The sequence below is a fragment of the Balaenoptera acutorostrata genome, chromosome 7 (assembly GCF_949987535.1).
Source record: "Balaenoptera acutorostrata chromosome 7, mBalAcu1.1, whole genome shotgun sequence".
Classification (NCBI taxonomy): Eukaryota; Metazoa; Chordata; class Mammalia; order Artiodactyla; family Balaenopteridae; genus Balaenoptera; species Balaenoptera acutorostrata.
In genome coordinates, this window is record NC_080070.1 from 57,732,243 (window position 1) to 57,746,460 (window position 14,218).

The 14,218-nt window shown below is 34.8% G+C and overlaps 1 protein-coding gene across 9 annotated transcripts in view; it reads left to right on the forward strand.

Annotated features, from left to right (window-relative positions):
* ANKIB1 (ankyrin repeat and IBR domain containing 1) overlaps nt 1–14,218 on the forward strand; it is a 238,061-nt gene that overhangs the window by 216,511 nt on the left and 7,332 nt on the right. For all 9 annotated transcript variants that reach the window (XM_057549575.1, XM_057549574.1, XM_028162265.2 and 6 more), the window contains 6 exons: nt 4,511–4,645; nt 5,609–5,695; nt 5,785–5,851; nt 7,901–8,046; nt 9,413–9,591; nt 10,430–10,481. In XM_057549575.1, coding sequence (XP_057405558.1) covers nt 4,511–4,645; nt 5,609–5,695; nt 5,785–5,851; nt 7,901–8,046; nt 9,413–9,591; nt 10,430–10,481 — 666 coding nt within the window. The remainder of the gene's footprint in view (nt 1–4,510; nt 4,646–5,608; nt 5,696–5,784; nt 5,852–7,900; nt 8,047–9,412; nt 9,592–10,429; nt 10,482–14,218) is intronic.

Here is a 14,218-nt window from a genome sequence, read left to right on the forward strand (position 1 = left end):
TTTTACTTTCTGGAATCAAATTGTTAAACATTTTAAAAGAATGACAGGTTTGGCCCTATAAAAATAAGTTCATTTATTTTAAAAACTCTCTTTATTCATTTCCCTTTAGATAATTTTCAGGAAGCTTTTTAAATTTTGCATTCTTACACATTTTAAATCACTTATAGTAATTTTATTGATCTGGCTCTGTGGAAAACTATGCTGCAACTAAAATATAAAAAATTATTAAAGTTCTGTATTCTTTTTCTTATCATAGAATGTAAAATTTTGCTGTTTGTAGAAAGTTTTGCCACTAATTTTGAGAGATCAATGGAGCTGTACTGAAGGGTACTTGGATCAAATCAGGCACAAGGTTTGCTTTTAGCAGGCAACAAAAGAACTTGCATACTGTCAGAACCTTGAAACAAGTACACGATTTATTGTGTAAGTACATGTTTGTGAAGGGCTAAATGAGGACAGAGACTTTAATTCAGCTCTCTGTTCATGACATACCAGGTAGAGAAAAAATTAGTGAAGATAAGACTTGACATAATGACTAAGGTATATCTAATTACTACATATTCAGACTCTGTATCCTGAAAAAATGGACTCATGCCATCTTTTCAAGTACCCATGGAACATTCACCAAAAAAATTGACCATTGATCATCAAAGAAAATCTAAGTAATGATCCAGAAAATAGAGTGGTGTAATCAACATTCTCTGATCATAATGGAATAAAATAGAAATGAATAATAAAGTTACAAAAAGCCTTTTCATTTGGAAATTTTAAATCTCTCAAACAACTCGTGAGTAAAAATAAAATGGAAATTAAAGAATTTCTATAAATAACTACTTTTTCAGAACCTGAGGGCTATATTTAAAGCAATTCAGAAATGTGCGTAGCCTTATTCACTTAAAATGATACAAAATAAGGAATGAATTAAGGATATGACTCAAGAAATGAAAAAAACAAACTTGAAAACAAGGAGGAAGAATTTTTTTTAATCAGAAATCAGTGAGTCAAAAACTAAAAAACAATACAACTAATAAATAAATCCAAAAGTGGTTTTCTGAAGGAAGAAAATAAGACAAACCACAAAGCTTGCAATAAGAAAAATGTGGGGGTGAGGGAGTTCAAATACACAATATAAGAAATAAGGGGACTGGAACTTCCCTGGTGGCACAGTGGTAAAGAATCCGCCTGGCAATGCGGGGCACACGGGTTCAATCCCTGGTCTGGGAAGATCCCACATGCCGTGGAGCAACTAAGCCTGTGTGCCAGAACTACTGAGCCTGCGCTCTAGAGCCCATGAGCCACAACTACTGAAGCCCACATGCCACAACTACTGAAGCCTGCACACCTAGAGCCCATGCTCCACCACAAGAGAAGCCACCGCAATGAGAAGCCCACGCACCGCAACAAAGAGTAGCCCTCCGCTGGCTGCAGCTAGAGAAAGCCCGTGTGCAGCAACGAAGACCCAAGGCAGCCATAAATAAATAAATAAATTTATAAAAAAAAGAAATAAGGGGACTAATCAATAAACAAAGCAAACTAAAATAATAATAAGAGATAACTTTGCTCAACTCTTGCAGATAAATTTGAACTTGGATTTGAAATAGACTGATTTTCTAAGAAAATATAATTATTGAAACTAACTCTAGAAGAAATATCCAAACAAACTCACTCTGTAGAAGAAAGAGAGTTTTTCAATGATCTCTCCTTTAAAAGCAATAGGCCCTAACAGTTTCACAATAGAATTTTATCAAAGCTTTAAAGAATAGGTAATTCCAATGTGATTCAGACTGTTTCCAGAACAAAAAGAAAAAAAGGAAAAAACTGGAAACTTTCAAATTATTATAAACTGAGTAGAACCTTGATACCAGCACTTGACAAGATTATAAAAATTAAAACTGTAGATCCGTCTTATTTATGAAGAACAATGCATGAGTCCTAAATAAGATATTGGAGGGGAAAATACAGATATTAGCAAATGTAATCTAGCAGAGTGCATTAGAAGAATAATTGACTATCGATTATATTTCAATGAAAAACATGTTTTTAATTTTAAAAAAAGAATAATTAATCATGTGGGGTTTATTCCAGGAATACAAGAATGGTTTGATATTTAAAAAGCTATTACTGTACCTCATTTTAGTAGTAGATACAAGAAGAAAAACCACGTAAACTTTCTGTAGATGCCAAAAAGGCCTTTGACAAAAATTCAACAACCATTCTTTATAAGACACACAAAGAAATAGGAATAGATAGAGTCTTCCTTTTATTGCAATAGCATGATAAAAATAAATCTATCTTAGTCCAAAAGTTAGCATGATATTTAGTGGGGAAACTAGAGGTACTCTCACTAAAATTGAGAACAACATAAAGATACTCCCCATCACAAATATTATTAACATTGGACTGGAGATACCAGTCAACATAATTTGACAATGAAAAGAAATTGGGGATATAAAAATTAGAAATGAGGTGGGAAAATTGTCATTTTTTACAGCCAGCATGATTGTATACCTAGAAAGCCCACAAGAATCAACTGAAAAACTATTGCAAACAATAAAAATTCAATTAACTAGCAGAGTAAAAAAGTAATATGCAGAGAGTAATAGCCTTCATGTGTGCCAACAACATTCAGATAGAATATATACTGAAAGAGAAGACCTCACTTATCTAGAAAGAAACTTAAGAAATGGATAAGACTTACATGAAGAAAATGTTAAGACCCCTATCTGTAGGACACAGAAGATGACAAACAAATGGAAAGATAACAAAGTTCTTGGGTAGAAAGATTCCAACAAAAATACCAACAGGTTTTGTTTCTGCATCTAGATAAGCTAATTAAAAGTTCATATGGAAAAACAAAGTAAGAAGAGCCAGAAAACTCTGAAAAAGAACAGTGAGGAGGAACTAGCCTTGTCAAACAGTAACCCATACTATAAAGGCTCAGTAATTAAGACAGCATGGTGCTGGTACATGAATCTACAGATCAATGAAACAGAATAGAAAGAAAGCCCAGAAAATAGACACATAAATGGGAATTAAGTATATGGTAAAGGAGGCATCTCCAACCAGTAGAGAAACATGGACTGTTCAGTAAATGGTATTGAGACAACTGGGCAGCTATGTGGAAAAAAATAAAAGTTTAATTCATACTGAATACCCAAATAAATTTTGAACAGATAAAAGATTTAAATATTTTTTTAAACAAACTCTAAAAGTACCAGGAGAAAACATAGATTTAAATTGGAAAGATCTCTCTGACTCAAAATCCATAAGCATTTAAAAGAAAAAAGGATAGGGCTTCCCTGGTGGCGCAGTGGTTGAGAGTCTGCCTGCTAGTGCAGGGGACACGGGTTCGAGCCCTGGTCTGGGAGGATCCCACATGCCGCGGAGCAGCTGGGCCCGTGAGCCACAATTGCTGAGCCTGCGCGTCTGGAGCCTGTGCCCCGCGACGGGAGGGGCCGCGATAGAGAAAGGCACGCGCACCGCGATGAAGAGCGGTCCCCGCACCGCGATGAAGAGTGGCCCCCGCTTGCCGCAACTGGAGAAAGCCCTCGCACGAACCGAAGACCCAACACAGCCAAAAATAAATAAATAAATAAATAAATAAATAAGAAAATCCTTTAAAAAAAAAAAAAAAGAAAAAAGGATATATTTTCATACTGGAATACTCATATTTTTTGGCATTGTCTGCAAATTATGGTAATTAAGAAAGAGAATTTTTTTTTTTAATGAGAAATAGGTTTTATGTTAGCTGTTCTGATTAGGGGCCTTTTTTTTTTTTTTTTTTTTTTTTATTTATTTATTTATTTATTTTTGGCTGTGCTGGGTCTTCGGTTCGTGCGAGGGCTTTCTCTAGTTGCGGCAAGTGGGGGCCACTCTTCATCGCGGTGCGCGGGCCTTTCACTATCGCGGCCCCTCCCGTTGCGGGGCACAGGCTCCAGACGCGCAGGCTCAGCAGCTGTGGCTCACGGGCCCAGCTGCTCCGTGGCATGTGGGATCTTCCCAGACCAGGGCTCGAACCCGTGTCTCCTGCATTAGCAGGCAGATTCTCAACCACTGCGCCACCAGGGAAGCCCTAGGGGCCTTTTTAACTTATTCCCAGTTTAAAAATCAGTTTGTCAAAGTCAACAGTTTTCAAATACACTGGTGGAGCTTTATAGACCAAGGTAAGATTACTATGCACCTGAAAAATGAAACATTTGTCAGGATCGTTTTTATTATTTGGAAAGAATATCCCATTGATATTTTTCAAGCTTTCTTGAGATTACTTAATAATATTATGATTTTAATTTATCCTTATAAGCAATAATTTTAAACTACCCCCACATCTTTCCATAGCGCACATAAGGTCTCCAGAGAAAACCTCAAAAAGAAGAGGGTGTGTCTTTGAGAAGATTTGTTCCTGGTCACACAGGCAGGATTGTTTAATCTCTACAAATTGGTTGACAAGAAATTAGAAAATAATTTGCATACTAACATGGGACGATATTTGCATATATGTTTTCTTTTGAAGTGCAAGTATGACTTTTGCTGGATTTGCCTAGAAGAATGGAAAAAACATAGTTCTTCCACAGGAGGTTATTACAGATGTACTCGCTATGAAGTCATTCAGCATGTGGAGGAACAATCCAAGGAAATGACTGTGGAGGTAAAGAGAACTGTTGAAGCCAAGATCTCTAACTAAGCCACTTAATACCAGTGGCAGTGTTTTTCGTTTCTTTTTTTCCTATCTTTATTGTAATGAGGCATTTAAATTCAATACACTTTAGAGTAGCCTTTAATTTAAAGAAAACAGCTCTGTAAACTTGAGCTTTGTTTTTTTTAATTTTCCTTTTTTTATATTGGTGAAGATTAGACAAGACGTATATCCCAGCATGTCTCTAAAATGGCTTAAAAACAAGTTTAACATTATATCAACAATATAATATATTATTGCATATAATAAGTATCTTAGTCTGCTTGGCTGCCATAACAAAATACCATAGACTGAGTGGCTTAAACAACAAAAATTTATTTTTCATAGTTCTTGAGACTAGGAAGTCCAAGATCAAGATTTCTGCCAATTCGGTTTCTGGCAATGACTCTCTTCCTGGCTTAATAGACAGTTATCTTTTTGCTATGTCCTCACAGGAAGGAGAGAGAGCAAGCTCTGTTGTCTCTTCCTCTTATAAGGGCACCAGCCCTATTGGATTAGATCTCCATGCTAATGACCTTGTTCAACCTTTATCATCTCACAGGCCCTATCTCTAAATATAGTCACATTGGGGGTTGCACCTTCAACATATGAATTGATGGGGGACACATTTCAGTCCATAACAATAAACAACATAATAAAACATTGAAGATCTGATGAACATAAGGTTTGAGAGACATATTTACCTTATACTCTGGGAATTGCGGTTTCAGTGGTTTGTCACAGAGAATACAAATACAAGACTTTGTTCTGGGAAGCATTTAAAATGTATTGGTTATTATTTTCTCAACAAAATAATCGATAAATCTGTATGCACTACTATCTGTTACTAATAAAATTTTGCAGTGATCAAAAAAAACAATTTTAATAGCTAGTACTTTTATTTATAAATGTCATTTGTGGACTTTTGTTTCCTAGGCTGAGAAAAAACACAAACGATTTCAGGAACTTGACAGATTTATGCACTACTACACAAGATTTAAAAATCATGAACATAGCCATCAGGTATGTCCCAAATCATTTCAAATGTGCTGAACTCTACTGTTGTGAATAAATAAAGAAAATGATATATTTATTTATTTCTATTCTTTTAGTTAGAGCAACGCCTTCTTAAAACAGCCAAAGAAAAGATGGAGCAATTGAGTAGAGCTCTCAAAGAAAGTAAGTTATAAGTGATATGTGTGATAATTAATATAAAATAGCTGTTATGCTTAAGTCACTTCATTGGTAGGAGGTTAAGACCCTTAAAAGAATACCTTATCTCCATTTGCTCATTTGGCAGTTTGGAGTTTTCAGAAGCCCAGAGTGTAGTTTAGCATTTGAGGCCTCTGGTAAGATTTTCCACCTTGCTTACCTCACCTGCTCCTCTTAGTGCAACCTCTGCTGCCGGCAGATAAACACACATTATGGTTTTGCTTACTCTGTGCCACTGCTGATGATGCTCTACAATGTTGGGAAAAGTGAATGGGCCCAAAAAGGCATCCCTGACCTAGTCAAAGGAGCAAGATTCACAAGCCATCAAATTGTCATGTAACTGAATTCCCAAAGATTCTTGAGAAAATTTAGCAGAGTGCCTAATATAGAATGGAAGTCAAGTACAGTTTTGGGAGAAATCATCTCACTGGTAAATAGCGGACATTGGAGTCAAAAAGCAAAGTCATGAGATAGGGCTTACTTATGGTTCCTAAAATGGAAGTTCAAAAAGAACATTCCTAAAAATGGATTGAATACTAGTTACATAATTAGAATATAATATCTCACAGTGACCGCACAGAGTACAGGTTCTGGCATGTTTGTTTTAAAAAGTGACTTTTTTTTTTTTTGGCTGCTTTGGGTCCTTATTGCTGCGTGCAGACTTTCTCTAGTTGTGGCGAGCAGGGGCTACTCTTCGTTGCAGTGCGCAGGCTTCTCATTGCGGTGGCTTCTCTTGTTGTGGAGCACGGGCTCTAGGCACGCAGTCTTCAGTAGTTGTGGCATGCGGGCTCTAGAGCACAGGCTCAGCAGTTGTGGTGCCCAGGGTTAGTTGCTCTGCGGCATGTGGGATCTTCCCAGACCAGGGCTTGAACCCATGTCCCCTGCACTGGCAGACAGATTCTTAACCACTGTGCCACCAAGGAAGTCCCTAAAAAGTCACATTTTTAAAATAATCACAGCTTATATATAAAAGGTTTTAAGCCTAAAATGCAATCGATTACCCTTGTGTTCGCTCCATTTTATAAAAGTAATGAGTACTAACACCATTTTCATGAGGATAACTTCCTAATTAAAACAATAACCATAAGTTAAATAAATTAGAGTGGGACAAAAAGCATCAATAGCAGCTTAGTCTCCTTGTTAATTACTAGTTCTTAGACTATAGTAATGACATAACTATATCAAGCCAATACCAAACCTTGAAGTATTATTGTCCACAGTAAAAATTGAAAGAAAAAGTCCTCACAGATTCTACAGTCTATTCCATCACGGACGTATCTCTAATACTTAGAACAGTGCCCAAAACATACTAAATATAAAATAAGTATTTGTAGGTGTAAACTACTGCTTCTGTTCAACCTTCTGGAGATTCTAGACAGCATAGTAAGACATAAAAAAGAATTAAAAGATAGAAGATTTGGAAAGGAAGAAATAAAACCACTCTTCCTCCCTTTCTCTCTTTCTCTCCCTGGAGTGTTTATTAACTAGCATTTGTTACCCAGTTGTTTCCCAGGATGTTGTGTCTTTTACCTTACAATGTTGTTTTTGCAGAAGCATAATTTATAATTAGGCTTTTTTTTTTTTAGCAAGCAACTTAGCAAGGCATTTGTTCTAATTCTTAATGAGTAGAATTCTACTAGGGATAACCTAAAAAACTTAGTAAAACATGGAACATTTGAGTTGACCTAAAGCTAGATTTGTTTACTCACAGGGTGAGAACAGAATCCAGGATCAATGTATGCATTCCTTCATGACTGCCATCAGTACTCCTGGGCTACTGCAGGCTGTGCTCCATTTATAAATGCATACAAGTCGTCACCTACATGCAAAACGTATGAGTGTTTTATGTAGGTTTTTAGTCTAGTTCAAATAAATACTATCATATAGCTACTTCAAGCAGTTTCTTCTTAGGGATCCTTGTTCTTTTTTCTTTCTTTTACGAAAACTTAGTTGTTTAATTTTATAATAGTGTATTTGCAAAAAAAAATTTCTCACTTTGCCTGGTTTACTTTATAGCTGAAGGAGGCTGTCCAGATACCACTTTCATCGAAGATGCAGTTCACGTGCTCTTAAAAACTCGACGCATTCTCAAGTGTTCTTATCCATATGGATTTTTCTTAGAACCTAAAAGCACAAAGAAAGAAATTTTTGAACTCATGCAAGTAAGATGTCTTTTTTATTAAATTTAAATGCAGTTACTATGAAAAACAGATTTTCTCCTTTTTCAACCACTTTATAACTAAGGTTTATCTTACTTGAGTGTAATTAATAAACAATTTTGTTTCTGTTTTTAGAATGGTTTTTAAATAAAGGAAAAGTTACCAATAATAAACTGAAATTTTCTTTATGTTTGAATTTGTCACTGTGCAGATTTGAATGAGTTCTGAGCTATGCAAACATTTCCTACCACATTTATTTCTTTTTTCTTTTTTTTTCTTTTCTTTTATTTATTTATTTTTGGCTCTGTTGGGTCTTCGTTGCTGTGTGTGGGCTTTTTCTAGTTGCGTCGAGCGGGAGCTGCTCTTCATCCCGGTGCGCGGGCTTCTCACTGCGGTGGCTTCTCTTATTGCAGAGCTTGGGGGTCTAGGCTCGCGGGCTTCAGTAGTCGTGGCTCACGGGCTCTAGAGCGCAGGCTCAGTAGTTGTGCATGGGCTTAGTTGCTCCGCGGCATGTGGGATCTTCCCGGACCAGGGCTCAAACCCGTGTTCCCTGCATTGGCAGACGGATTCTCAACCACTGCGCCACCAGGGAAGCCCCCACATTTATTTCTTTATTTTAAACTGGTTGAGGTTGAAATCTGGCCTAACTCTGATTATGTAATTAGGAATTTTATCTTCAAAAACGAAACAAACCACATTACATACTAGATGGGAAAGTTGCTATTTGCCAGTTCATTTTAACAGTACAACTGAAAAACTTAAGAGTACTTGAAAAAACAAAACAAAACATGTAAGCAAACTGACATCAGTGTAGCTGACCAGGTTCATTGTACATTCCTCTTTTTTTTTGAAGTCACCAAACTTTCTCCTCTTGCTATACTGTTTTTATGTCATCCCTTTGAACTCCCCTCTACTAATTTATATCTTACATTTCCTTCAATGCTGAATATTCATTTTCTCCATGAGGCCTTCCAGAGCTAACCCCAAATCACAAAGGTTTTGCCTTGCTTCACATTCCTTCAGCATTTACATACAGTCTGTACCATGTGGTCAGGCACTTACATGTACAATGCCTTGAAATTTATTAGTTCTTTTTCACACAGACAAATTATAAATTTTTTTTATACAGCTGCTATACTATACTCACTACTTCTTTGTATCCATGCCAACTACATTACTATAAATGCCTATTGAATGAATGCTGTTTTCCTAAAATGTGCGAAGTAGAAACACATGTTAAATTGGAAGTTATATAAAATTTGGATTAATTTCTGATTTCAGAGGAGTTAGATTTAACCAGACGGACACTGGATTTGCTGTTGACTAACCCACTCAACCTATAATTTTTTTTTTCCTCTTCTTAACATAGACAGACTTAGAGATGGTCACTGAAGACCTTGCCCAAAAAGTCAATAGGCCTTACCTTCGCACACCCCGCCACAAGATAATCAAGGCAGCATGCCTTGTACAGCAGAAGAGGCAAGAGTTCCTGGCATCTGTGGCTCGGGGAGTTGCTCCTGCAGACTCACCAGAAGCTCCAAGACGCAGGTGAAAAGGATACACACCATGGAACTCATCCTAGCACCAGCCACAAATGCTAGCAGGTTTATTTTTTTGTCCAACTAGGGTTCATATTCCTGAAAGTTACTTATACCTAAAATATGGATAGCTGATAAAAGTATGTTAACTTCTTTTTGGTGTTTTTTTTTTTCCCCAGTACTGTTTCTATTTTTTTTATTTTTTTGTTTTTCGTTGTATAGTTTCTCAGACTAAATTAGGCTAGGTAAATTTCACACTTCAGTGAACTCATAATTCAACAAGTATTCTAACGCATCATTTTGATAGTCAAAAACATCTTATAATGTAGAATTTGGAAGCCTTGCCAAATTGTTAAGGTCATATTTGTATTTTTTGGTAAGAAGTTGTAAAGTAATTAGAAATCTGATATTAGTAAAGTTTTTTAAGTGATCCATATTCATCCATTAAAGAGCAGTTGAGCTTTGGTTGTTTTATTTCAGACACTTATACTACTTATGCCATTATAAATTGAAGCATATTTTCTTATTCATATTAATTATAAGCATTAGAAATTCCTTGGACCCTTATTTTTACATAAACCCCTAAAAATAAAAATAGAAGCAATTGTAAAATACTCTGGAATAGCATGGTGATTTTTAATTTTTCCACCATTTTATACAAACATAAAGCAATGTAGAATTTGAAAGAAATAATGAAAGAATCATTTTAATTATATTCAGTAGTTGATCTTTGGTTAAGCAAGTTCCAAGCAGAGGAATTAAAAGTAATGTTCAAAGGGCAAGGGTCTGATTGTTTGTACTTTGTAGTACTGATAATAAATCAAATGGTATGTCTAATTTCTTTGTAGCTTTGCTGGTGGAACATGGGATTGGGAATATTTAGGATTTGCATCACCTGAGGTAATTGTTTTGTGCGGGTTTGGTTTGGTTTGGTTAGTTATAGTTTTCCTTAGTGCAATCCTGCTTGCATTTGCACCCTCATCTATTCTAAATATCCTACTGAGATTGTAAGCAATGTTTTTTTCTTTCTTTTATAATAATAATGCCTCAGCAGAGTCTACATTTACCTATTCATTGGATTATCATCACATTATTAAATGCATACCCTCTCTTATTTTTAATTACTGAATAGTCAGAAGGCCAATTTATAGCTTACATTTTTGGAAAATATCTTTAATTAACAGAAATACGAATTTTATTTATTAGAAATGCATTTCTAGTTGTAATATTGTTTCAATCTGAATTTATTAAAAACCTAAATAGACAATCTTTTTTTTTAAAGTTATTGCAACAACCTGTTAGCATTGATTTATAATTAGTTACTAAGGTGGAAACTTGACATTAGTGTTTCTGCAGAAAGAATGCTTTGATAGTTGCTCTCTGCTTCTCTTTAAGATTTTCACACTCTTCTTGTTTTCATTGTTGTTGTTGATATACCATCTTAAAATACAGAAGGTCTAAAATACTAATACTGCAAATAACATTTGCTGCAAATAGAAATAAGATAAAGTGAAAATCTTAATCACATTGCTATTTTCTGAGATTTAAATTGCCACTGTCACTGTTGAGTCTGATTTTAAATGGTTTTAGCAGTTCTCTCTACTTTCTGGTTCTTTATACAACAGTATACCATTCGACGCTTATATTATGATAACCTTTTAACTTAATTCTTGGAAGGCAGCAGGACAAACTATGAGACCTTTACCATTTATAGCCCATAAGTTGTCTGCAACTGAAAGACAGTGGAATTGATTATTATCCATAAATGACTGTGGTTTATTTAAATCAGATACTTTCTCTTTTCAGCTGCTAAGGATACTTGCAATCACCTTGTGGCCTTTTGTATTGGTAGATATATCCAAAACAAGATTTACTTGAGGAAGAATTTGTACTTAGAGCTCTGATACAGAAATTTTAAATTCACTTAAGTTTTTTTTAAAAATTTTAATATATTAATGAAATTTCTGTTGTAAAACAAATTATGAACCTTTTCTTTACCTGACCCTATGCTTGAATATTTTTATGTAATCGTATAATTTCAGCTTTGGGGAATAGTATGGAAAACTTCCACCTAAAAGGAGGAATAAACAAGCTTCAGTTATCAAAAAAAGAATAGAAAGATTTCAGTATTTCAAGGTAGAAACACAATTTAGCAAAAATAAAACCTTTACCAGTATATTCACAGTCATGTATGCATCATCTTGCGGCTTCTGGCTCTGACAATAACTTCAGTAATTTCAAAATATTTCTCTTGAATATTGAGGGTCTGCTAATATGACTGACACCATTTCATTTTGTAAAAAAATAGGCAGGCTTTTTACCTCACATGTGAATACTTATAAATAAAATTATTGAGCTCTTGTTCCCTTGGGATTAAAAATTGTGAAATTATAAATAACATTTTTCTTAAATTTACTTTTTATGAGTTAATAAATTTTATAAGGATAATTTAATTCACTTTCAGTTTTCTATTCTTTAAAGTCTTTGGTACATTGAACACCAAGCTTTTATGTAAACCTTATTGCAGATCTAAAGAATTACCACACAGTATGAACCTTTAAAATTCTGCAAGTGTGTGACTATCAAGTATCTGCCAAAATTATATCTATAAAAATTAGCTCTTTGCCTTCATATGCATTCTGAAAAAAATAATGTTGCCAAACTTCAGTAGACTTTTAGGTTGAATTTATATTTTTCATTAAAGTTAATTACATCTTATTCTTTTAAAACTAAATTGAATGAGTCATTGACAAGCATCAGTATTTGTTTTGTGCCACTTTAAAGGCAGTGGAGCCCAGAGGAAACAGCATGATCGAAAAGTCTAAGGGACACCAGAATTTGAGGTCTAGCCCTATAACTTAAGGTCTACTTAGGCTGTGTTCCTTAATTTCTCATCTTTAAATTGTGGATGGTGATATCTACCCCATGGAAGTTCTGGAAGGATTAAAGCATCTGTTTAAGTCACTAACAAAATTGGTGCTCAATAAATGGTGGCTATTATAATTTACAAAAAAAAAAAAAACTCCTGGAAGCTTTTTTCCCTATAAATCCTAGAACTTCTCACTCTTCTCTGTAGCCTTAACACTCTCAAACCATTTGGAGTATCCCAACTAAAGCCTTTTCATATGCTTACTTGAAGATCTTAGGAATCCATGGAAATTTTCAGATAACTTTAATTTTATGAAAACAATTTTTTTAAAGCCTGTTGCATGGTGAGAGAACGCCATTTGAGTTTTTTATCAGAATAATTATAAATATAACAAGTTTCTTTTACAGGCTTTTTAACCATTTAGTTTTCTTCAACTGGAAATATGTATATTCTATGGACAGAAATAATTTATTTAATTCAGAGTAACTTTGTACCATCACCAAGTGTACAAAGTAAACAAATTCTCCCTAAAGATAAATCTTAACTGAAATAATGTTTTCTTGCCATCTTTGTCTGAGAAACGTGGTAGTCCTCAGTGGTCTAGTGAACCATGATGACACATTAACAGTCGTCCAGTTTTGGATCATGGGCCTCCAGGAAAAGAGGAAATCATACCCCAGCTCAGCAGTAAATTTAAAGAACCTGAATAATCTCTCTGGGCACTTGTAGTATCTTACGTTCATTTGTTTCTAACCTGGTAGAATGCCTTCCATTCTTTAATTAGGGTCCAACTGCTTACGTAGATGAAGGAGTTTGAATAAATTTAACCAGACTTGTATGATGTAAAAGTTTTACTGGGGTTTTAAAACTTATTTTCATTTATTCCAGTTACTTTCACAACATAAGCATATTTGAATATTCTAGAGATAATCATAAACCTGAGTATTTTAGTGTTTATCACTGAAAGAGTCTATAACGATTCTCAAAATTAGCCTTTTTATGCTGGTGTCATGCACACTGGCCTGTCTTCTCGTCTCTTCTGTCGCTAAAATCTGGAAAATACATTTGTACGCAGATAATAGCAGGTAGGCCCAGGTTCTGCCTCTGGTGATAGCAAACCCACTTTAAACTATTATCACAAATGTAAAATAAACTCAAGGACATCTGCCCAAATCTGTGTTCTTCCCGTATGCTAAATAGAAAACACTTCCCCCTGCCTGGGTTGTAGATAACCCCACGTATTAACTAATATAGGAAGGAAGCCAAGTAACGTCTTATTTTAAAGGTAACCTCATATTCTTCTTTGATGTGAGTATGGTATATAGTAGTCCCAAAGAATACAGAATCCAACAATCTAACAAGTACTTAACTGTTAGTGCTTTTCTTTATTTTATCTTTTTTCTTTTATTTTCTGTTGCATATATCACAGTCATTTTTTTTAAAACCAGACCTCCAGAGAGGGCCTAACTTTTATTAGTAAAATCATTCTGGTATTAGTTATAATATTAGATAACAAGACCCAGGCATATGAAATAAGGCTCAGTTATGATCTAGCATTGGAGCTTGCAAGTATTCCCAATTTATCCAGACAATTATAACGCCTATTTAAAATTTTTTCTTTTTCCATTTTACCATTTCTGTTTCCTTGGCATGGCAATACCTGCAGTTTCTTTTTCTAAAGCCAAGTGATTTTATAATATGTATATAAAATCACACATTTTTTTCCTAGAAAAAAAGTGTATTGTTTGTTTTATTTGCATTTAAAAAT